Raw genomic sequence first — 25,260 nt, 5'->3', positions numbered from 1 at the left:
CACCAGGCTAGGGCTTTAAGGAAGAGGGTCTCTTCCCTCTGTCTCCTCCTTATGTGACTTCCTATGCAGCGTCAGGTAGGTAATTCAATATTCTGGGTCCCATGTGTCCCTTCAGTAAAAAATGGGGTGTTTAATCCGTATTTGCCCTACTGACAGAAAGTAAATACAAGGGAAGAGCTTTTGATTCCCTGAGGAGAGACTTGCTGCACACTCGAGGCTAAGTTTGAATACGATGAGTTATTTCGTGTCAGCAACCACGAGCTGAAGCAGGAGGGATGGCTGACGTTGACCTGAGACCCCTTGGGTCTGCTATTTGGAACTCGTGACTTAGAGCAGATTATTTGGCCAAAGCTGAATTTTTGATGAACGGTAGGAGTGAGTTTGTCCCTCTCACCCCTTTGTCTTTCAACCACAGAAAGACATATAAATATGTGAGCTATAAAGGCTTTGACTTTTATGGAGCAACAAAAAGCAGGATATTTACAGCACTAGCAGATGAACGTAATGTTGAAAAACCATGACTTGCAACTTACATAGCGTTATATAATGGTTCCAAGTCTTGAGGGCCATAGATTCCTTGAAACCTCTGCTGAAAACAATGGATTCTTCACCCAGAAAAATGCACATAACAGCCCCACGTAAGATTTTGCCTTTGATATTAATAATGCCATGGGTGTAGAGTTCAGAATTCTAGAGTCAAGGGTTCATAGAATATAAGACTGATTCTCCCCATTTCATAGATTGGGAAAAATTTGGACCCAGAGAAGGAAAACAGTTGTTTTCCTTGTCGGGAGCCTTGTTAGGGTCACAATGAAGTCTGACTAAAATTGCAATTTTGAGTTTGTGATGTGACCCAGTAGGAAACTTAGAAGCCCAGGTTTGCGAACTAAGAAGCCGAGGTGAAGAGGTGCTGCAGAACACTGCAGTTCCCAGTTTAGTTCCAATTCCACTGTTAACAGATTGTAAACCTGGGGAATTTGCACCTCTCTCCTCACCCCTAGGTCTCGTATGTGAAATCAGATTATTGACCTGAGCTAGTGACCATGTGCGTATGAAACTAATTAAGAAATGACGGTGAGAACTGAGTGTGGGAGTGCTCACTGCTAACGTGGTGACTACAGTCTCCAGGTCAGGCCAGTCGCAGAGCGATCCTCTTCCCTCTTTTCTAAGTGACTTGCTTCCTCGTGCCCACAGTGAAGTTGGCATAAAGCCTTCTGTTTCCCCCCCACCTGTCAACAGTCCAGAAGGGTTCTTCGTCCCCTCGATGATCTTGTCAGCTGCTATTTGAAAACGTTAACATCTCTCTGTTGTGTGGCCCAGTAGCGCTCTGCCAGAGAGCTATTTTACAGAAACACTTCTCTATGACTCATGAAGCCAGACTGCACATTTCTGTCGTCTTCCAGCACAGGGAAGGGATAGCAGTGAGTCGTTGACAGCGAATAGAGGCTGTCTCAGAAACACACTCAGTTGACTGAACCAGCAGCAGAGGATTTGGGGAGATAGTAGTCGGTAGGAAACAGAGTAGAAAGTGGTTTTTGTTCCTCTTGAGTGGCTGAAAGGACATAATGCTTACAAAGCACTGTGTTTCACAGCAGCCGGATCCTTAGCCCTTTCTTAGCTTTCCTCAGGTATTTGATTGCTGAAGATCACTAGAATTAAAATGAAAATGGGTTCTGAAAGCACGTGGAGTGCTTAGTCTCTTGAAGTGTGCAGAAATCAGCACGCTCAGACTTAATTTGGAAGCACGCAGTGTATTTCTGCATCAGTATGGGCACTCTTTTATATTAAGCCATCAACCTTACCTGCTTTCTTATCATGGTGATTCTATTCATGCAAACTGTTTCCAGAAATAACTGATACCTATATTTAGGGAAAGAGAGAGATGGATTTAAATATACTGAAAAGGCAAAAGGCAATTTAAGGTGGCGGTAGACGGCTCAGCCCTCCATATTCACATCAGTATTTGCGATTGCCAATTGACGGCGGTGGCAGAAGACTTTTCGAATACCTTGTGACCATATGGAGCAGAGAACTGACAACCTTAGAATTTCAAGTAGTATCGGGTAGAAGTGAAATAGACGCAAGTTCTCTATTTGATTCCTTCTCCTGGATTCCTGGAGAAGTCAGCCCCTTGGTGGGTTACTATGACTACCTCAGGGTGCCCCGAAAAGGTAAAAGGTAGAGAGCAATCAAGGATCTGTAAACAGTGGTCACTCTCCGAACTCTGCTCGTTAGATTTTTCAAAGGAAATGTTGAAAGGGAAGGACATCTTGAAAGCTACAACTGTAGGACAGCAGGCTGTGATCAGAAGTTTAATGATAATTCTACTACCAGGGATTTCTAGGTCTATCCTCTTTTCTCTAACTTTTGAATTTTTAACTTGTCTTCTCCTGCCGTCCCCCGCCCCCCAGAATTATGTTTTATTTATATCTCTGGGTTTTTTCTTCTTTTTCTGTTTCTCTATTGAATAAAGGGCTTTTTTTTTCCTCTTAATTTTAAAATCAGGTGAAGCTAAATTCCTTCAAAGAGAAAAATCAGTGAAATTGATTTTCTTTTATTTCCATGTCGGTCCAAGGTCATTTATTTTTCCCACCTGGGTTAAAGACTCTGACTAGAAGAGATTTCCCCATCCATTATATTGGGGTCTGGAACCAGCACACATGGACGGAAAGTAAAGACCCCTAAATATAAGCTTTAATTGAAAGAGAGTCATGGTCACCCTTAGTAATAGTTTAGACTCTAAGCTTAGCGGGGGTCGGTAAACTTTTTTTGTAAAGGGCCAGATAGTAAACATTTTAGGCTTCGTGGGCCATGCGGTCTCTGTCCCAGCGACTCAGGTCCACCGTACGGCATGAAAGCAGTAAACGACAGTCCATAAACTAATAGGCACCACTGTGTTCGAGTGAAACTTTATTTACCAGAACAGGTAATAGACTGTTTTTCCCACAGGCCTTAGCTTGCCGATACCTGTAAAACTCACCTTTCTCAAGAGGAGCTGCTTATTCTCTTATGGAAAAGGTCAGAAGTGTGCAGGGCCATGTGCATTGTTGTCAGTTGGTGGCCTTTGCCTGGACTCTGCCCTTTGTTGTTGTTTGTAAATAGCACTACTGTCCTACTGATCTTTCTTGGAAATACCTAACAGCTTCTCTGCAGAGACCACAGTGTTTCCTTGCCTGGTGACAACGTATAGCTTAAAGTTCTCCATCTTCCCAAACATTGAAACCAAAATAAAACATAAGGAGAATGGAAACAAGACAAGATTTATTGATTTTAGGCCTTGCTTTTCCTGGGCTGATTTTTGAAGAATATGGGTCCTTATTTATTGAATGGGAATACTAAGATAATTTTTTAAATGACTTGAGGTTAAAAATAGGTAGGTCGCAAGAACACTTTAGTTCTTTCCGGTGTTTGTGTAGTGTAGTGAAGATCAATTTCGCATTACTGAGTGCCCTCTTGTTTGCAGACACTAGGAATAGAGAGGGAAAACTGGTTCTCTGCCATGCATCTGTCTGCACCCAGTCTTCTCTCCAGTTACTTTTCGGAGAAGATGGCATGCAGCAGAATTCCAGCCATTGAACTTTGTATCTCAAAGCCCCTTCTTTTTCCCCCAGAAATCTTGGACATTAACACTCCACTTCACACACCTCTGTTCTCCTTTCTAGTGGAAAGGGTGCGCTGCCTTCCACAAGTTCAGCTGGATCCTCTGCCCAAGACCCTCACCCTGGCTTTCGCCGCTCAGCTCCAGAAGACGTCTCTGTGTCCCGTGGCAGACATCCCCGAGGCAGACCTGTCCAAAGTGGATTCCAAGCTGGTGTCGAGCCTGCTGCCCTTTCAGAGAGCTGGAGTCAAGTAGGTTCTTCATCTGTCTTCCTCTTGCTCTCTCCTGCTCAGATTTATATCGCTCACCACGGACTGGCTTCAGATGCTCCCTCTTGCACGATGCTCCTCTTTCACAGCCGTCTAGAGGCATCTGGGTATTAGCATTAAACAGCCCAGGTGCACTGTCACCAAAGCCTGATGGTACCCACTGATTTCAAATTCCATAAGTTAACTAGGACTCTGTATTGCAAGTGTACAGAAACCCAACTCAAAGTAGTGTAAGAAAAGAGATTTCTCATTGCATGTGATGGAAAGCCCAGGGTCTCTAAAGAGCTCATCAGGACTCTGTACCCCTCTCAGCTCTGCTTTCCTCTTAGTTTGCTTTGTTCTCAGCCAGGTGCTCCTCAAGTGTGGCAGCGGGGGCAGCCAGGGGCTTCCGTTTTGCAGCCATCGGTTCTGCAGCCCAGCGGAAGCAACTCTTTCTAGTGGGTCCCACACCGAAATATCTGAAATTTGGTGCTGACGCTTGAACTGGTCAGTCACTGTGTCCTGGGGGGCTCGGAGGTCTTACTGGTAAGACCAGGTGACAGGCCCATCCCTGGAGCGAAAGGGTAGGGGCTGCCTCACCCCAATTACTTGGACTGAGAGTGTAAGGTGGTGGTTTTCCAAAGGAAAGTGCTCTTATTATATTGACGGAAAGAAAAAAAGATAAGCCCGTGTCCTGACCTGTCCCTTTTTCTGCAGTTTCTTAGGAGAAACAAAATGACAGGTTTGCCCCAAGTAGAAAGATGGGAGGTGGAGGAGAGGGCAGAGGCTCCATGTAGAAATAATAAGAGCTAGATCTGATGTCAGGTCGTGTGGTTGGAGATAGAGCCCCATGCAAAGGAAGGACCTACATTGTCAGTGGACATGGCCCACAAAGGCAGCCTGCCCGCGTGCAGCCCACTTGTGGTGGTTTGGTTAAAGCTTGGCTGCTGTCTCTGTAGGATTTTGTTCTCCGGGTGCAGTTTGGGCACAGTGGGACCTCACTGCATCCCCACGGTCCCAGCTCTGCCCACACCCTTTTCTTCCTTTGCCTTCCAGCTGCCAGCTCTCTTAGATAACGCACTTTGCCGTTTCTTTCATCTGTTTGAGATGTCCTTTGGGCCTTCTTTTACCCAGGCTCAAGGTGGGTTTTCCCTTTCATCTTTCTTCCTCCGTCTCCTTCATTAATGCTGAGAGAGGTTGCCCACCCCCAGCTCCTGGGCAGCCCCCATCTTCAGAATCCAGGTTCTTCATGGCTCCCCTGGAGATCCCTGGGCACATGCGGTGCACGCTGAGAGGTGGTGGGTGCGAGGCACCCCAGGGTATGTACATCAGAGCCAGAGCACAGCCAGCTGTTTCTATCTTTTTCTCTATGGCTCTGAAACTGCTAATGGTACTTGCAGCCTTTCTTCAAAACTTTGCATTAATTCCAGATTTTAACTTTCATTCCCTGAAGTGGAGGAGTTTGATATTAAGGAAAGGGCTGTCAATTCCATGTTTTTGTTTTGTTTTTTACGTAAGTACTACAACTGGAAACTCATTTAAATGTACAGAGCAAAATCTCTTAGATATCAGCCTGCTCTAATATCTGAACGGTTCCTTTTAATAGAGGAGTGAGTTGAGACCAAGGAGGACAGTCCTCTGTCTAAAGCTGCTCAGTTTCCAAAAGTGGAATTGGGGCTGAAATCCTATCCTCTGATGATGAGTGCAGCGTTTTTTGTGTAAAACCAAACTACGGCATTCAGCTGTGCGATTGTCTCTCTATTATCCAGGCGACATCTTTGTTCTCAGTTGTGATCACTTTGTTCCTTAGTTGGACTACCTCGAGGCAGAGTATAAGGAAAGGCTATGAAATTCAAGGGTCTGTTCTGCTTTGGGAATGACCAGGTGGATGAAGCCGTGCAGACATTGTAAATGGTTGCGACGCCTCGGAGGCTGAAACGAAAGGCCCTCCCTGGTTTGTTGCATAGGTGCCCCTGGCCATCCTGACCACCAGTTTTGTAAATCAGAAAGTAATGTAAAAAAATAAGTCTTTTACAACTTGTCTGTCTGCATGCGTCTGTCTGAGGTGATCCCGGAAATGGTCCGGAAGATTTCACCAAGGTCGGCATGACAAGGGGAGGGTGGGCTCCCTCCGCCCCCATTGCAGGAGTCTGGTGGCCACGGCCAAGGGGGAGGGGAGGGGGCACCACCTCTCACCGGGTGGGCCGTGTGGCAGCTGGGAGGACAGAGAAGTGCCAGGACCACGACAGGACGCTCGTTGTCTGCTGAGCCTGGGTGTCCTGGGCTTACGCCCCCCGCAGACCCGCTGCTCACTTTACCACCTTCGTTGGGCACTGGCTTCTGAAGGGCAGAAACGCCGTTTCCGGGCAATTCAGAAAGGCCGTGTGCAGCCCGGAATTCTTGTGGGCCATAGCAGCTGCTGGTCAGAAGAGGGGCCGTTCTCTGTCTTTTCTGGGTGAGAAGGAAAGGAGAAGAGCTAGTCGACTGGCTTATCCTCAGGTTCCTGAGCCAATGATCAGTTCTTCGGGAATTCCGATGAAAGAGGAGTGGCGTTTGCAGCAGGCCAGGCATCTGGCACTGGGGACCCTTTTAGCTTTTCTCTGATTCATATGCCAGTCGAGCAAGTCACCATCACTGTTTGTGTCTTGGTTATTTTTCTCCTTTGGGGGAATAATTGTTATAAGGGAAGCACTTCCCCAGCACTTACGACGGCACCAAGCGCTGTTTTAAGTGCTTTAAACATCACGAGCCCCCGTAACACTCTCTGGGGTAGGCCTCGTCGTTATTCCACGTTACAGCGGAGGCATGAGGAGGTCAGATAACTTGCGTAAAGGCACACGGCTCCCAGGTGGTGGAATTGGGATTCCAACCCAGGCCAGTCGGGCTCCGAAGGAGTAGAATAATAATTCCATGCTTTATTCACAAACTGTAAGCAAGGGCTGCTGCCTTGGAGGGCTTGGGGACCCTGGAGGCTGCTAGGTAATGAGACATGCGGCTGAGGTCGGTGCTGCTCTTAGACAAACACTCTTGCTCCATCATTCTCTCGGGCCATCCTCCTTTTCTCCAACGTTTTCTGTCTTTGCCAGCTTTATGGGTACAGAGTCCTCTCTGATCTTGAGAAAGCCATTTTTCCACCCCACCGTCTCTTCCTTCTTCCCTTCCCGGCAGATCCCTCATGTGATAAGCGTGCCCCTCCCAGCCCCTCGTTAGGGACTGTTTCCCACGCTCTTCCTCTATATCCCCTGGGCCTCGCCTGCGCTGGGCAGAGGGTGACTCCTCTTACTGGAAACTCCCTCCCTCGGCTTCCACGACCTAATTGTCTTCTAGAGCTTCTCCCTCCCCTTCGACTACATTTCACGTTGTCCCTGTTTGTAGTCTTTCCTTGATTATTATTACTCTGCCCCGTGTTTGGCCCCTGGCGTCCCTCTCGGCGGAGCAGGTCTCTTGCGAGCCAGTAGCCCACACCGAGCAGCCGTGTGGCTTCACGCGGCGGCTCGATGGCGGGTTAACCGACGCCCTGGGAAGCGCGCCGTGCTCTGTCCTGACCGTGTCTGCTTTCAGTTTTGCCATAGCGAAAAGAGGCCGCCTGCTGCTTGCTGATGACATGGGCCTGGGGAAGACCATCCAAGCCATCTGCATAGCCGCCTATTACCGGAAGGAGTGGCCGCTCCTGGTGGTGGTACCGTCCTCTGTGCGCTTCACCTGGGAGCAGGTCAGCTCTCCTGGTGCCGTGATTTTAACGAGGAAGCCTTTCCTCAGTGTCAAAGTCATCAAATGACAGTTTGGGGACAGGACCTGGGGAGCTCGAAAGATCTGTCTCAGCTGGAGGAGGAAGGGAGCCTGCTGAGGCCAGGCTCCTGGGTTTCTGAGTTAGAATCAGGCTAGGCCTTTAGGGAGGAAGGGCAAGGCCTTACCAAGCTCAGACTTGCTTCCGTCTGTCAGTAGACGCTTCCTGAGCACCTCCGGTGCCCCTGCAAAGAACACCTTTCACCTCTACCCCACTTAAGTTTCAAAATAGTTTTACTTCCTTTATTTCCCTTAATCCTTAAACAGCTGTGTTCAGCAGACACAAGATATTAACCCCATTGACAGACGAGAAAACTGCCTCTCCAAGAGGTTAAGCACCATGCTTGCTGCTAGCGAGGAACGGTTCCAGGGCCTTGAGGTCGCGCCTCCTGTCGTTGGGCTCAGGGCCCACACCGGTAGCGGGTGGTGTGGGCAGGATGTTCACAGTCTACCGGGCACCTTTATGGCAGAAAAACCTGACATGACCATTGTATTATCACTCAGCTGTGAGCTTTGTCTCCCATAAATCCAGGGATCAGAGTGGTCCCATGAAATGAATGAAACTCTACGTAAGCAAACGTGGTGAGGATGGAAGACGTGGTTCATCGTCCGTAGCTCTTCCCAGCTTCGTGCTGCTCGAGGTGGCTGTCGGCTTCCTCATGCCAAGGCTGTTACTAAGCCCCCGTGAGCTGCTCCTGGGGAAGAGGCAGCTCTGCCTGCAGCCACGGGGCCTGACGCCCAGACATGCCCTTCCAACCCAGGAGAAAGCAAAACTTAAAAAAAGTGCATATCGAAACAGTACCTCACTCCCTTCTTGTGCTCGTGATCTGAACTGTGTGAGAGCCTCTAGGAACTAACAGTTCAACACACGTCAGATTCCCACAGCACCCTCGGAAATTCTAGGCAAGAATAGATGGCCAGCGGCTTATAACCAGGACAGAGCCTGGCCTCGCGCTCCCGGAATCAGAATGGTGTCAGCCCAGGCTCACTGGGAGCACCCAGACCCCCGGCCAATGATAGAGGCACCTGGTGGCCGTCCACTGGCTCCAGGTACTGGCTTTGGCTAGAGATGACAAGATTTCTGGGGAAAGGAGGTGCCTTTGTAGAAAGCACTGAACATGTTCATCATCATCAGTGCCTGTGGTGTACCAGGCTCTGCTAAAAATTCCTTTATAAAATTCCTCTTTAAAAGAGTTGCATTCTTTCCTCGCAGAAACTTGTCATCTTGCTAGAGGTCACAGAAGTGGAATCCACAGACACCCCAAAGCGACTGCTAACAAGGGCTTGCTTACCGAGGAGAGAAGTGTCCCGTTAGTGGAAAGTGAAGGGGTGTGGGTGGATGGGAGGAACAGGGAGGCGACGGTTGTTCGTGGGGACAAGGTTATGCTGAATGCGGGAGGGCGGGAAGGGGAAGAGACCGAGTTTGTCTTCAGCGGGCGTTAACGTTGGTCCGCGTGGAGAGAGGCGGTGGGTGGGTTAGCGGGGCCACAGCTGGCGCCTGCCAGGCTGAATCACCACTTGGGTTTTGTCCTCTCCTGTCACCCCCAGGCCTTTCGTCAGTGGCTGCCGTCTCTGAGCCCAGACCACATCAACGTCGTGGTGACTGGGAAGGACCGCCTGACAGCTGGCTTGGTCAACATTGTCAGTTTCGATCTTCTGAGCAAGTTAGAAAAGCAGCTAAAACCCCCTTTTAGAGTTGTCATCATTGTAAGTGACTTGGCAGAGTGCTTAAGTACTTTATCTCTGGGGAAACTTTCTGCTCGAAAGAGCGTCCATATCTGTAATCTCATGGAGCCCCACTAGGTGTCTAGGAGAGTAGAAATCACTGGCTTTGTTTTGTAGGGAAGTGATCTTTCATTTCTCTCAAATAGCGCTTCTCGACCCTGGCTACATATTAGGATCTTCTGGGGCAGGGGCGGGCGCTTTTTGAAAAATTGTGGTTTACTTGGTCTGTGCTGGGGCTTTCTAGCCCACCTCTCCCCACGGGGGGTCATGTTGGAGGCGAGCACGTGAACCCCCAACAGCCCGGGGCTCCGGGAGCTACAGCCTGGACAGCATGGACCTGTGCCGCCATCTGGTGCCCTCTGTCGGCGTGACTCAGACGTGCAGTTCAAACAGTTAATAGATTTTCTTCCAGATGATATAAGGACGCTCCCTTCCTACCAAAGAAAACTACTTTTTACCCTAGTTGTTTTTTTTTTAAAGGAGGCTTTAGAGTTTAGAGTCCTGCTCCCAGATGTGATGGTACATCTTTTAGCTGCCGCTTTCCTTCTTCTAACTCCTTTCGTACTCCAGAAGGAAAGTCTAGAGATGCTGGCTTCCGGCCTCCTCTGTCAGTACGCAGTGTGTCTACATGGCTCACAAATACAGCCCTGAAAACGTGTGAGTCTCTCACATCCCCACTCCCGTCCAGCCAGCTACCACCCCTAGTCCAGGTGGCAGACGTCCCGGGGCGAAGCCTGCGGTGGATGGTTTCCAGGGGAAGCTTATCCTCGCTTTTCCTCTTGGCAGAACAGGGAAACCCAGTGCCTCCGGGTAACACGAAAGGTTTTTAATTCAAACGCGTGACTTGAAAAAGCCAGTGGTGTTTTCCTCCTCTAAAAATAGGATTCTCTACCTACAGTGGCCTCCCAGATCTTGCTGCGCATCTTGTTTAGTGCACATCTCATCTAGAAGGAGCTAAAGAAAGGGCTTTTAGAAAACTCTTTGAGGACCTCTGAGTCACTCAAGTCAACAAGACTGCAGTGGGGACTCTGCCTCGGGTTTCCCGGCAGCGGGCTGACTGCGAGGGAGGCGCCTTCGTCCATTGGCTCAGCTAGCCAGAGGTCGCAGGCAGCTCTGTGCCCTGCCCAGGGCTGTGTGCTGCGGGTGTGGAGGGAGCGGTCAGCCCCTGGTCTCCGGGGAGCTGCAGTCCAGTAAGACAGACCGACACACACGCAGATCGTTACAGTCCGTTCCAGGGCCTTCGGAGACGCGGGAGCCAGAGCCTGTGGGAGCTCAGGGAAAGCGGGGGAGAAGGTGTGGGCTGGGCCGCAGAGCCTTGAGCCAGCTCGGGGCACACACGGGTCTTCAGCACACGGCGTTAGTGCCGTGCAGGGGTGGGGAGGGTGCAATCTTACAAGCCAGCGGAGCACCTTTCAGGAGTTTGTCCCGTGCCGCGTGCGAGGTGGGCAGGGCAGGGGAGTCGCCAGCCCCACTTTGCAAGTGGAAAACTGTCCCTGAGAGATGAAGCGACTTGCTCACAATGTCATAGAGAAGATGCCCCAGAGCCTGGTCCTTGCCCAGGCCCCCAGCTGTCTCCTTGAAGGAGAAAGCACTAAGAGAGGCAGCCTCAGTGCGACGCTGTACCAGGGTCAAGCTTGACGTGGGCTCTCTCTCCGTCTGCTCAGGATTTGGCCTTGTTCACTTACGTGACTGTTTCTTTTCAGGATGAATCTCACTTCCTCAAAAACATTAAGACTGCCCGCTGTCGTGCAGCTGTGCCCCTCCTCAAGGTGAGAGCTGCTGAGGACGGGCTCCGTGCCTGAGCCCACTCGGCACTGAGATCTGCTGTATTTTGCTCGGGCTGGACTGGTGTCCAGGGGGAGCAGGGGCCGCAAGTCCAGGGCTGCAGGCCGTGGATGTGACTTAGCATTGACTCAGGGCATCTCTACTTAGGACTTTGGTACCAGATTCGTTTTTCTTCCTAACATCCTGCTGAGGAACTAGTGGTCAGTGCAGCCGTCTGTCTCTCAAAGATGAAGACCTGTTGAAGGACACAGGCCAGGTGGGAACTCACTCTGGACTGTCCTCGGGCTCCTCCTGGACAAGGCAGAGGGACAGCCTCCAGCAGCGGGTCCTCTAAACCGCCCAGGAGGAGCTGCCTGTCTTCCACGTGGCTTGCGGGGCAAAGCTCTCATGGTGCAGACTCAGAACCAGGCCGTGGGCATCAGCAAGACGCGCCACAAAGCGGAGGCCTGCCTTACAGATAAGATGATAGCCTTTTCTGGGGCTGCCCCAAGGCTGTTGTGTTAGCAGGAAGGTCAGCCGTCCACACCCTTTTCTGGGGTGGTCTAACATATGCTGACCCTTTGGCTGCCTGAGTCCAGGTTCAGAGCAGAAGGGGTGTGGGGGTGTGTGTGTCTGTGTGTGTGTGTCCAGCGCAGCTTTGAATCTTTATCCAAAGGCATTGTATTCTGACCTGCAGTATAAGCTCCATGCTTGGTGTGGTACACACTGCAGTGTCTGTATTTTGTGTCCCAGCCCCTCCATCCCCAACAGAGGGAAGGCCCCCAACTTTCCTTCCATCTATTTGGGGTGAGCTTTCTCCTACTTCAGGGAAAAAAGTTGTACAATTAGAAAAGTAGTCTTTTCTCTCGTAACAAGGTAGAAATATCTCACAGGTGACTTTGGGGGAATCTCCTTTGGTTTGTATGAACTGAGCCAACGAAAGCGCATGTTATGTTCATCTTGGGCTCTTGGGTTGCACCTGATTTTAAAACTGCAGCTTTTATTGCTTAAAAGAAGCTTTAAGTTGTACCTAAGCTAGGGAAGACAAATATGCTAAATGTTGGTGAAACTTAATAGCATTTGAAAATTAATTTTTTCCAACTCCCCACAAAACACAGTTGAGTGCTCATTTCAAGTTGGTTTTGTGTTCGGAGTAACAGGTAATATGATAACATCTTCCAAAGCAGGATTATGTCATTCCCTCCAAACCTAAAGGTCCTTTACTTAAAAGCCTTGATTCTCTGCCCAAATTACCTATAAATGTTTATAGGTTGAGAGCCATTTATGGACACACTTAAATGATTTTCCCAAAGTGGTGACCCTTCTTTTGGGGAATTTTCATATGTTTTCTTTTGAAAAATGTTAATAGACCCTGGTACTGTGGTTCCAATTTTACAGCCATAACTGAAATTAAATCTGTATACCCCTGATTGTTTAGAGAAAAGAAACTGCACAGTAGATAGATGATATCATTAAAGATATAATAGGAAAGCTTCTTAGCAACTGTCTTGTTAATGCACTCATTGCCTGGTCAGGCAAGCTGGACTTAAATATTGGTTTCTGAAATATGTGCTTCTGAGTCAGACCTTTTAAAGCAGTGTCTACGTTTTTCAGATCTTGGGTATATTTCAGAGTGACACATTTAAAACAAAATTTTAACCGCTAACTAGTATGTATTACTCTGCATTGGCCGTAGAACTCGGATGAATTAATGTTTCAAAACAGGACCCGTGAATATAGCCTGTTCATGGGTGTCTCGAAGCCACTGTCATCCATGACATTGACTTCACGTGTGCTGGACTGTTGAGGAGGATGAGGCATCCTGTGTTATTCTGTTCATCAAACCTCCCACCTCTCTGCTATATTTCCGTCGAGACCAGAGTTCCTCAACCTTGGCAGTGTTGACATTTGGGGCTGGATAATTCGTTGTTATCCACAGGGCTGTCCTGGGCATCGTAGGACATTTAGCTGCATCCTTGGCCTCTACTCACTGAATGCCACTGGCTCCTTCAGTTGTGACAACCAGGTCTTGCCAAGCGTCCCTGGGGAGGAGGGGGGAATTACCCCTCCCCATTTCTGTTGAGAACCACTGATCAGATACTCTAAGGAAATGAGTGAATCTAGGTACTTTGGGAATAAGAGGAGAGTTGGGAAGAAGGAAAATAATGCCTTTGAAGAGCCAAAGAAGGGCCGAATTTAATACTACTTGACTGTTCCTCTAAATTGTGCATCTCTTAGAACTATATTCTGATAATTAATATGTCAAAATATTTTCAGCAGATGTTCATGATGAGGTGATTAGGTTATATCCTACTCTCTGTGAGATAGGCCACATCATGTGGGTTTCCTGAATGGAAACAGCAGCTGCATGCAGAGGACGTTTTGCTTAGGTTGTAAGAAACTAGTGGTGTTGTCCCATGGGAAATGTGACATCTTTCTTCCCCTACAGCACCGTTTTCCTGGGCTGCGAAGCGAGGTGGTTCTGTTTTCATCTGCAGTTGACCCTTGAGCAGCGGGGGTTTAACGTGCCTTTAACTTATATTTAGCTGGCCCTCCATATCTGAGGTTCCTCCACATACTGAGATGCATCCAACCTCAGGCAGTATAGGACTGTAGTATTTACTATTGAAAACATCTGCCTAAGTGGACCTGTACAGTTCAAACCTGTGTTGTTCAAGGTTCAACTGTGTGAAAGTAGGCAAGACAGAAAGCTATAAAGAACAAAACTGAAATCACCTTTAATCCCTCCAACACAGAAAACCACTGTTAACAGTTTGGTTATTTTTCTAACATGTCAGCTGTAGGGCAAGATTTTTTTTTTTTTTGCGGTACATGGGCCTCTCGCTGTTGTGACCTCTCCCTCTGCGGAGCACAGGCTCTGGACGTGCAGGCTCAGCGGCCATGGCTCACGGGCCCAGCTGCTCTGCGGCATGTGGGATCCCCCCGGACCGGGGCACGAACCCGTGTCCCCTGCATCGGCAGGCGGACTCTCAACCACTTCGCCACCAGGGAAGCCCCCAAGATCATTTTTAATGGTTTGGGAGCGTTCTGTGGTATGGACGCATCCCATGATTTAACCCTTAGTGTTGGACACTGTTTAGCTATTATAAATAATTCTGCAAGTGAACATCATCCGTATGTTCATAGCTTGTATACTTTGTCCTCTTAGGACGAATTCTTCCACTCAGAATTTCTGGGTCGTAGTTTTACCTTTTGATAGTTGCCTCTGAAATCCAGTCTGGCCACGCATCACCCCCTTCACTCCTGCTCAGGCCAAATCACATGGTCTTTTTCTCCACATGACTCCAGCCCTGAAGGGTATCTGACTTCTCCATTGTGAGCAGTGAGGTGTATTTGAGTTTCCTTTAGTGTGTGTTTTTTTTTTATAGTGCTTTTTATTGTTAAACCAGTTAGATTATTTCTTTTTTTTTTAACATCTTTATTGGGGTATAATTGCTTTACAATGGTGTGTTAGTTTCTGCTTTATAACAGTGAATCAGTCATACATAAACATATGTTCCCATATGTCTTCCCTCTTGCGTCTCCCTCCCTCCCACCCTCCCTATCCCATCCCTCCAGGCTGTCACAAAGCACCGAGCCAATATCCCTGTGCCATGCGGCTGCTTCCCACTAGCTATCTACCTTACTACGTTTGTTAGTGTGTATATGTCCATGACTCTCTCTCGCCCTGTCACAGCTCACCCAGATTATTTCTTTAGAAGAAGAAAGGCCCTCAGAATCCCACCATCCTTCCCTGATAAATAGCTGTTTCTCTTTTTGTGGGAGTAGAGTCCTTTTATGTCTGTTGATTGGCTAGATCAGATGAGCATAGTGGTCTAAGGTGTCTGAGCTTCTTCTTTTCCTTTTTCATTGAAGTAGTTTAACTAGGTGATATATTCAAAGAGTACAGAAGGGTGTACAGTGAAAAATAACTCTTTCTCCCCACTCTGGATCCCCCAGTCCCTTGATCTCTCTCCTCGAAGACAGCCACAGTTACTGGATTTTGGGGTTTAGTTGTAAAAACTAGTCTGTGCCCATGTCAGTACATTCAACGTGTGTTTCCTTTCTCCCTCCCTAGAGTGTTCTACAACCAGTTTTGCACCTTCCTTTTTTCCCTTAATGGCGTATCTTGGTAATCATGCCACCTCATTCCCGATAACTGGACCTCATTCTTACAAATAGTAGTCTATTGTATAAATTTGTCAGAATGTGTATCATCTGATCCCTTTTGTTGGATTTGTAACCAGGTTTTGGATGTTTTGTACAGTACTACAATGGCAGTACTTGTGATATACAAGCAAGGAGTCGAAAACCCAGTTCCTCTGCACCTAGAACAGAAAACCCAGTCCCTCTGCGTTTGGAGAGATCGCTCTTTGCCTCTTCAGGCCACAGCGGGGGCGGTGTCCACTAGGAGGGTCTGCTCTCACCCCCAGTGTGATCAGGCAGGCTGCAGGAAGAGTCCCCTGCTCGTGTGAATCAACTAACTTCTCTGTGACGCTAAATAGAAATCGTTTTTTTGCATTGTTCCATTGTGGGTTTCTTGGGTGCTAGAAGAGTTACCTGTAAGGCGTTCAATTTAGGGTTGATTTATGTAGTTTTATGCATTTATATTTTCCTAAACCGGAAGTTCTCAAGGGTAGAGGGTGGCATATAAACCACGTGAAACCGGGCACAATTAAAGGCCTTATGGATGACAGTGATGACAATAAACGTGTCGGGGCTGAGCAGGCTAAGTCATTCCATAATAGATGAGACGCCGTATTGGTTTCTTTTCAAAGCTGGCCTTTTCTCTTTCCATAATGCTGCCTCTGCTTTTTTAACACCCACAAGCATCCATTTTCAACGGTCCCATCACCACCCTAGTCTGGACAGTATATGGGAGGTCTGACTCCATGTTAACTCCGTCCTATAAATATCGGGCAGAGAACCCTGGAGTTCATTTCCAGCACCTGATCTATGAGCTGCTGCCCAGGCTCCATCCCCAGGCTACAGCAGTGATGATGTGGGGAATAGGCTTGGATGGTGAGCTGATTTTCTCTTACCGATAAGACTTCTCATTTTCCCCGTTTCATTGAAATGGTCTCGAGCCAAGGCAAGTGGTGCAACAGGTGTCATTCCAGAAGCTCATTGTTATTTTAATGAGTCTGCATTAAACCATGGAGGAAATTAGAAGGCCCAGGTAGTTGAACTGTGGAAAATTATAGCTGGAGAAGTTCATGGCTCTCCTGTCCTAATGGAATTAGGTCTTAGCAGCTGCTGAGCGGGCAGAAGTGCATCTCAAGAACGGTATATATGTTGTATATTTATAATCATTTTCCTTCCCTCTGCTGCACCTGTATTTATTTACTTTTATGAGGCCGTGTATCTATCTGAAAACCTGATTTCCTCCCCTAGGTGACTGACTGCATGCGATTGCCTTACGCTGCCATCATTAACTTGAGGTTACAGTGGTTAACAAGCTGTTTCTAGACAACCGAGCCCCCCAGTAGGGTCCCTTCCCAGAGCTGAAATGGATTTTACCACCAGTGATCTTCGGCCACTCCATGTTCTAGCACAGTAGGGAAGTGTCTCCTTTTATATCTCACCCTCTTTCTCATCTGAGTAAGAGGTAGGATTTGGGGTCTGGTCTTCTTGGGTCAAGTTGGTGTCACGCTAAGGAGGAGCCCGAAGTCTGTCACTGGAATTGACCAACTGTTTACGCCCATCCTGCCCTCAGCTGAGCAGGCTGCTGCAGGCCTGGGCTGAGTGTAGGGTAGATGGATCCGGGTCCCACCTTTTAAAGTCCTTATTAACTACCAGATGAGCTTGAATCAGGGATCTCTAGGCTCAAAGCATTGTGCAGCTGAGCTAGTGACAGCCTTTTTTTTTTTTCCCTCCTCTAAAGAAAACAAATAGAGGCTTATACACAGGTCATTGCTGATGCTTTCTCCTGGGATTGAGAAAGGGCTGGTCCTAGGTGTCAGTATCTAATCATAGGTTCAGCTTGGGTGTCAGAAATCCATCCTGGAAAAAGTTCGGACCTGCTGCTGTCTCTCCTACTTCCCCTTCCTCTACCCATGCTGGATTCTTTGAGTTTACTCCACGTTCCGTAGGACACCAGTTAGCTTCCTTGTGAACATTTTTAGGCATACAGTGAATATTTATTGATTGCCTACTTTGTGCCAGCCACTGTTCTACGGAAACAGAGGTGGACACAGCCCAGTCCTTGATCTCAAGAAGCTTGCAGTCTAGTGAGGGAGACAGACAAGACAGAATTCAGTGTAAGGGACTGAGTGCTGATGTACATGCAGGCAGAGGGTGTGGCCAAGGCAGCTTAGGAGATGACGCCCAGCCTCTTACCCAGGTCACACCGTGAGGTTCTCGGAGCACACATGCTCTTTTTCTCTGGTCATGGTACCTTCGCTTAGAGTTCCCAGGTTGTGGCCACCCAGAGCTCTGGAGTGAGGCCAGCCGTAGTGTCTTTGGAATCTAGATCTACCTTGGATCTAAGATGCACGAACTTGAGAAGTACCTGCGGTCAGAGTGCGAGGAAGTGAAGGTGTTCATGCAAGATTCCAGGGGTGTACTGTTCCGGGGGCCTCGGCTCCGACTCCTGGGGGTGCTGGGGACATCTCTTGCGTGTCCTCTGTGCGTCTCAGCATCTTGGGCTTTTGTGTTCTAGGTTGCCAAGAGGGTGATCTTACTGTCGGGCACCCCAGCCATGTCCCGGCCGGCAGAGCTCTACACGCAGATCCTCGCCGTCAGACCGACCTTCTTCCCTCAGTTCCATGCCTTTGGACTTCGCTACTGTGGTGCCAAGCGGGTATGTGTTCTTTATTCCCCCTCTTCCCCGCCCACCCCACCCTGATTTTCACACCTCCCTTTCCATTCCTTCTTTTTGGCTGTGGTGTGATCAGAAGATCACTGGCCATAGAGCTAGATTCAGATTTTAGCTCTGCTTTGCCCCTAACTCTGACCTTGGAGTGTCCTCTACGGTAAGATAAGAGCAGCCCCTCCGAGTTCTAATGCTTGTGGTGATTCCACGTTAGTGTTTTCTAGTAGAGCGACCAGTGGCCGATGCATAGGTGCCTGGAGCTCTGAAAGCCAACAGCTCTTGCCTCAGAGAAGGGCACTGAGGTGAGCTCCAGGTGAGGCCGAGGCCCTACATACTCTGTGCAAAAAGGACAGAGGAAGCCTTTGAACAGGTGGAGTGGGAAGCATGATCTCAGGCTCCCCTGGTGGGCTCTCATCAGTGGGCCTTTGCTTTAAATGTCGACTCATTATAGTGAATCGTGCCCGGTCAGCAGGCCAGAAGCCTCTGACCTGCAAATTATCTCTGTGAATACGGTGCCAATGGAGCAGCTGCCCCTGAAGCTACAGTCTGCACAGCTTCCGTTCTCCAAAAATGGCAGAGGAAGCCTTGTAAACAAATGCCGTTGCAATCAAAATCGTGATTTCTGGACTTCCCTGGTGACGCAGTGGTTAAGAATCTGCCTGCCAGTGCAGGAGACACGGGTTCAATCCTTAGCCCGGGAAGATCCCACATGCCGCGGAGCACCTAAGCCCGTGAGCCACAACTACTGAGCCTGCGCTTTAGAGCCCACGAGCCACAACTACTGAAGCCCACACGCCTAGGGCCCTTGCTCCACACGAGAAGCCACCACAATGTGAAGTCTGTGCACCAAAATGAAGAGTAGCCCCCGCTCGCCGCAACTAGAGAAAGCCTGTGTGCAGCTCACCGCAACTAGAGAAAGCCTGTGTGCAGCAGCAAGACCCAACGCAGCCAAAAAAATAAAAAATTTTTAAAAATCACGATTTCTAAAACCTGTTTTTTTAAATAGATTTATTTAATTATTTATTTATTTGGCTGCGTTGGATCTTCCATGGCTTTGTGCGGGCTTTCTCTGGTTGCCGAGGGTTTCTCATTGTGGTGGCTTCTCTTGTTGTAGAGCACGGGCTCCAGGTGTGTGGGCTTCAGTAGTTGTGGCACACAGGCTCAGTAGTTGTGGCACATGGGCTTAGTTGCTCCACGGCATGTCGGATCTTCCCGGACCAGGGCTCGAACCCGTGTCCCCTGCATTGGCAGGTGGATTCTTAACCACTGCGCCACCAGGAAAGCCCCCTCAGTTTTTTTTAGCTGAAGAAAAAAAGTTTATTTAATGACATGGGGAAATAAAGAGTGGAAAAAAGTAGGATGCGAAACTTTCCCTATAGTTAATTATTCATTCTTTGTCTCCCTCTCTTCCCCTGCCTGCTCTTTCACCCCCCTCTGTGTCTCTCTCATGTATGACTGGAAGATAAGGTATGCCAAAATGGATTACTTTCGTAAATGAGAAAGTCAACATTTTAAAAAATACTTAAATTACAGTAGTCACAAATGCGAATTCCTCCTGACGGGCCGTTGACTCCATTGGCGGTCACCAGTCTGGCCACCTGGCTGAGCGTGGGACTCCATCTTCCTCAGCGGTGCCTTTCTGCCAAAGCCCCGCTTTCAGGCGGATGACCTTGCCAGACAAAGGGCCACTGCTGAAGGATGAATTCATCGCTGGGCTTTCCTCTGGATGCCCCAGCACCTCACTTTTGAATACAGATCAAGAAAATTCTAGCTGCCACCACCATCTCTCTTGCAAACCAGAGGAAAAGAGTCAGGGGGTGGAGAGCAGAGGAAGGGGTAGAGGGCAGCGTTTTTGTCCTTTCTCACCAGTCTCCTTGTCAGCTGGTGCAGTACAGGGCACATGGGTAGCGTGTGTGGTCTCCACAGGGCACGTGGGTAGCGTGTGTGGTCTCCACAGGGCACATGGGTAGCGTGTGTGATCTCCACAGGGCACGTGGGTAGCGTGTGTGGTCTCCACAGGGCACATGTGTAGCGTGTGTCATCTCCACACCTGGCAGCTGAACTTGGCTGAGATTCCCTGTGCTGGGTCCCTCCAGACACGGCACAGGCCTCAGCTGGTAACATGCTCACCTCTGCGCTTTGGGGGCTGAGTCAGTGAACAAAGAGACGCGGGTCGAATGAGCCTGCTGCCAGCGCTGGCGGGCCTGGGCATGGTTCCTCTGTAGACCGATCACTTCTGATATCCTGTCACCCTCAGCAGTAATAATGTTGCCAAGTGCCTTTTCCAAGTATGCCCGAGCTGTGTTCAGCCTGCAGATGGCCAAGGAGGCCCTGCCCCAAGCAGCACTTGGTCCTTCTCTGAGACGGGTAATCCCCAGACGCCTCCCTCATGTAGTTCTTTCGCTCCTTCGTGTTCCCTCTGCCTCTTCAGGTCGAAGCAGGCCTCTGTGTCTTGGTTCGGCAGGAGCCAGGCCACCCCCAGAGTGTGGCGGAGCACGACCAGAGCTTCCAGGATTTCCTCGCTCTCCTTGTCTGCGGCCGTGTCTCCCTTGTAGCTCAGCAGCGCGTCCTTGGTGGACACAGCATGTTTCCTGGCCTGAGCTGGGGGGTCTCTCCGTGTCAGGCAGCCATAGCCAGGTTGGCCAAAGCCTGTGCACGTTTCCAGTGCTCTTCCCCAGAATAACCCGAGACAGGATGACACACAGAATTAGCTCCTTGTTTGCTTAGGAGTTCGTTGTTTTTCCTTAATCAGTTGAGCTGTTTTCTTCAGGCACTGGGCTGTTCTCTTTTCAGGAAGAGACACAGTCTGTGGCCTTCTCCTTCTTGGCATCTGTGCCCTCTTCACTCTCTCCAGACCCACCAGTGGGATACAGTCTCATCTGTTCACTGGTGTGCTGGGGCCTTGGTGTGCTGTGATGGGTGGAGCAGAAGTCCCAGTCGGTGTCATTGCTGACAGGTGGGAGGTGACGGGGCTGGTTCGAACCTTCTTCCTGAGCCCCGAGTAGCTCTCTCTGGTCCAGGCTCCAGAACACGCACGATCTGAAAACCAGAAAGAGAGAGTCACTCACTTCTCTTTCTAATCTCTACTTTCAAAACTGGCCAGGGTGATGGATTTATCCTTCAACAGTCGTCCTTTGTCCGGCAAGGTAGACTTCTCAGATGCCTAAACCCTGTTCCCGTGAGGTTCCAGGAGCACTGAATTAGAATGGCAGGCGCTGGCCCCTCTCTCAAGGGCAAATCGCTTCTCATTTTCCCCACTTGTTCTGCTGTAACCTTGAAGCCACAACTCCAGCTCACCCTGGCTTCTCTCCTGCGGGCAGTGTCCCTGTGCAGAGGCTCTAACTGGACTCTAAAGCCTCATTACTTCAGACCTTAAGGATTCCTGTCCTTTGATCAAGTCACAAATACGCCGAGCTGCTGTCTGCATCGAAGACATTGACACTTGGAGAAACGGCTGCCCCTCACTCATCACCCATGCCACCTGGGAGAGAAAAGCCTTGCCATGCAAGTTAGTGATATTAATAAGATCATCTCCCTTATTTTAAAATACTTTTGGAAAAGAAAAGACAGCTTTTCAAGTACTTTAAAAATATCCACTTACATTCAGAGTACTTATAATGCAACTTGTGGTGCTTGGCAAAGTTAATGGCAAACCGTTTTTAGCTGGTTATTGAGGCAGGAGATTTCTATTATTAAATGTATTTAAAGCCATACACGCCTTTAACAAAGTTTCCCCGTGGATCAGTCCAGGTTAGGTTGTGCGCAGTTGTGTTGATCCCTCAAGACAACTTGATTTCTGAAAAGGATCTTATCTTCCTCGACCGTCTGGGCGCATGGTGTCGTGTTTAGCCAGGGGCCGGGGGGGTGCTGAGGGCAGAGCCATTCCCTGCCTTTACTGCTGCACTGTCCCTCCCTGGGTTCCCAGTCTCCGGCCACCGTCTCCGCAGTCATTCAAGCCATCCTCAGATTCGCCCTTGTCCTCCTCCTGCTGCCACTGCCCCAGCATCCAAGAAAACATAGTCAGACGCTGCCTTCCCCATCTTTGTATCCTTCCTTTCACCTAGCCCAATGCCTGCTCCGTGATAAGTTTTCAATAAAAGCTTGTTGGATTGTAATTACGGTATTACGCATTTAAAACCTTTGGTATTATTGGGTTTTAACCTGCAAGGTTAAGAGTTGATAATATTAGAAGGTAGGAACATTATACCTAAATTAATTACGATATCCATTTGTTCCTAGCATGATTTTTATATAATGCAGCCAGTAGGCCAGAGCTACTTTTTTTTTTAATTAATTTATTATTTTTGGCTGCGTTGGGTCTTCGTTGCTGCGCACAGGCTTCCTCTAGTTGTGGCGAGTGGAGGCTACTCTTCATCATGGTGTGCAGGCTTCTTATTGCAGTGCCTTCTCTTGTTAAGGAGCACAGTCTCTAGGCGCATGGGCTTCAGTAGTTGTGGCACATGGGCTCAGTAGTTGTGGCTCGTGGGCTCTAGGGTGCAGGCTCAGTAGTTGTGGTGCATGGGCTTAGCTGCTCCGTGGCATGTGGGATCTTCCCGGACCAGGGATCGAACCTGTGTCCCCTGCATTGGCAGGCGGATTCTCAACCACTGCGCCACCAGGGAAGTCTCTGCTTTTTTTTTTCTTTTAACTGTGGCCAGATTCTTGCATTAAGAGAAGCCACTGAAAAGAATGCCCCATGCCGTGCTCATTTTCGACCCTATACCGTGAAGGCATTTGGTGAGAACATCCAGTTGGTTTCAGAGTGTATTTTTTTAAAAGAAGAAGCAGTTTTTGATCATTTTATTTCTCCACCTTTGGCTGTCTCTTCCTGCTCTCAATCTAGCAGAGGTTTATAGGACACCTGTCACATCTCCAGCATTATACTAGGTCCACTGGCCCTCGAAAATGATCAAGCCTAGCCCCTGCCCTCGGTGGTTCACAGTCCAGGGTGGGCTGAGGCATGAGGGAAAAATTGAGCAGCTGAAACCCTAAGGCAGCAGATACCCTGGCTCCCTGATTTTCTACAGGACTGTAAAAGTCAGTCCTGTTTCCAGTAAGATTGTTAGTGAAGGGCAGGGTTTTTATTTTAATCGGTAGGATCTTGTCTACATGTGTGGTAGGAAGTAGACATTCTTGCTCACTGCCTCCTTGAGCTGCTAAATGAAGGAACCATTTTTATGAAGGACTGCCTGCGTGCTCTAAAACCCACCTCTGGTTTCAGCAAGACTGCAGCACCTGTGTTCTGGGTTCTTCCCTTCAGCCGCCTCCAGCATGGCCACCGCAATGGCATTCACCAGGTCACGCATGGTGAGGCCCACGCTGGGGAAGAGCAGCTTCGTAATCCCTGTAACCCTCATCAAATAAAGATATTACAGCATCATCTGTTACCTTGTGCAACAGGCTCAGTCGGGTAAGCCCTAGGGAAACTTTGTGCATTTAGTGTATGGGAAGAGTCTGACAAGCTGAGTGTCTCGTTTGTTCTTCAATATAACAGGCACCAAACCGCTTGACATCTTGCCTTTGCTGCTAGAAAGGATAGCGCCAAACTGTGGGACGCCATGATACACGTTTTTGGTTCTCTCATTCCTGACTTTCTTTCTTCCTTTTCCTTCCTGTTTCTCATTTGTATTCTGTGAGATTTTATTCATCCCTTAAAGCCACTTGAAGTTCTCTGAACAAAGCCAAGGGAAGCGAGGGTTGCGAGAAGGCCATTCCCAGAGGTGACAGCTCCAGTCCTGGGCCCTGGGGACTCTCACGAGCTGTGTCTCCGTTCTGCCTCCACAGCTGCCCTGGGGATGGGATTATTCAGGCTCCTCCAACCTGGGGGAGCTGAAGCTCCTGCTGGAGGAGACGGTCATGCTGCGACGCCTCAAGGGCGACGTCCTCTGCCAGCTCCCAGCCAAACAGCGCAAGATGGTGGTGGTCGCCCCAGGCCGGATCAGCGCCAGGACCAGAGCCGCCCTGGATGCCGCGGCCAAGGAGATGACCACCAAGGAGAGCACTGTGAGTCCGGGGCTGGAGATGGGGATTGGGAAGGTCCCCTTGTGCACAGCTCTTCCTGCCCTGGAGGGGCACTGGAGAGCTGACCCAGAGTCCCCCGACCTTGTCTTCCCGTAACCTCTCTCCCTCGCCCCGGGCAGGATGATGAGCCCGCTTCATTTCTCAGCCTACCTAGTCTACTTCCAAAATCTCGTATAATTTGCAGTTTTCTACTTGTGTAGATCACTGTTGATGGACAGTCATAGAGGTAAACCCCAAGGCAACCACAGGATGGTGATATGTATTCTGAATCCCTCAAAGAAAGTTGGAGTTTATGTTTAGTGTATTTTGAGAATACTTCCTTTAGTAACGGTCATTAGAAATTAGTCCTAAGTGTATTTGTTATATATGTTAACGCTCTAATCATCTCATGTCTTTTGCTTTAGTCAAAAAAACAAATTGACATTTATATAACAACGAGTTTTCAAACTCTCTTAACTTTTAATCCTTATTACGGTCATTTATGGTTGGCAACAAGTTGGCACCCCCATTTTATAGAGGGGGAAACTGAAGCTCACAGAGAGTGGGATTTGCCCAAGGTCTTATGGCTACTCCATGGCAGAGCTGAGGCTATAACCAAGCCTGTTAGCCCTATATATTAGGGCTCTTTCCACTATGGTGACTTTGTCTTTTCAAAACACTTTCGTTTCATATCTGTCTTTAGTGTCATACTGTGCTAAGTGCTATAAAGTAATCTATACCAGACCCGTTTCTGTCCTCTTGGGATAAAAACCTTGCAATTTTCATTCCCAAGAAAATGACAGTCATTGACATTTTCTGACATTATCATAAAGCATTATCTGGGCTTGATATTGCCCTGTATACGGAAACTTAGATCTACATGAGATACTAGCCTTCTAGGAGAGTACAAAATAAATAAGATGACAGGAGACAGAATGTGTGATTTTTTTTTTTAATGTTATTTTACCATGTGATGAACAAGACTGGCTAGTCATTTTTAAGAAACAGTGTAGGGTAGAGGATGCACTGGTAACTTGTCTAGCAGTATTTAATTTATGCTGTATTATACATAATAATCGGGATGGCCTGGAGGAAGTGAGCAAGCGTAATCTCTTTGCCGTGGAGTTTTCAAGTGAAGTTCCTTAACGTTGACGTGGACATACAGACCAGTGGTTCTCAAATTATATTTCAGTGGAACCATGAGCAGAACCGGGGTGTTCTTTGCTAAAATCAGCATTGGTGTCTTTTTCTGATTTCTAGAGAAAAAAAGGCAGCGAATAAAAATATTTTCTCCATTTTAGTTTTTTCTTAGAACTTTCTTAAAC

General features: G+C 48.6%; 1 protein-coding gene and 1 pseudogene across 6 annotated transcripts in view; one reads left to right on the top strand and one right to left on the bottom strand.

Annotated features, from left to right (window-relative positions):
- Positions 1-25,260, top strand: part of SMARCAL1 (SWI/SNF related, matrix associated, actin dependent regulator of chromatin, subfamily a like 1) — a 52,194-nt gene that overhangs the window by 9,882 nt on the left and 17,052 nt on the right. For all 6 annotated transcript variants that reach the window (XR_009541072.1, XR_009541071.1, XM_060152155.1 and 3 more), the window contains 6 exons: positions 3,663-3,849; positions 7,408-7,558; positions 9,181-9,339; positions 11,061-11,126; positions 17,783-17,923; positions 23,720-23,938. Coding sequence is in view for 4 of the 6 variants with exons in the window: in XM_060152155.1 (XP_060008138.1) it covers positions 3,663-3,849; positions 7,408-7,558; positions 9,181-9,339; positions 11,061-11,126; positions 17,783-17,923; positions 23,720-23,938 (923 nt within the window). In the remaining 2 variants the exon portion in view is untranslated. The remainder of the gene's footprint in view (positions 1-3,662; positions 3,850-7,407; positions 7,559-9,180; positions 9,340-11,060; positions 11,127-17,782; positions 17,924-23,719; positions 23,939-25,260) is intronic.
- Positions 19,813-23,241, bottom strand: LOC132521909 (tetratricopeptide repeat protein 23-like; annotated as a pseudogene).

The sequence above is a fragment of the Lagenorhynchus albirostris genome, chromosome 6, assembly GCF_949774975.1.
Source record: "Lagenorhynchus albirostris chromosome 6, mLagAlb1.1, whole genome shotgun sequence".
In the NCBI taxonomy this organism is placed as follows: domain Eukaryota; kingdom Metazoa; phylum Chordata; class Mammalia; order Artiodactyla; family Delphinidae; genus Lagenorhynchus; species Lagenorhynchus albirostris.
This window is presented reverse-complemented; position numbering and strand designations above follow the sequence as displayed.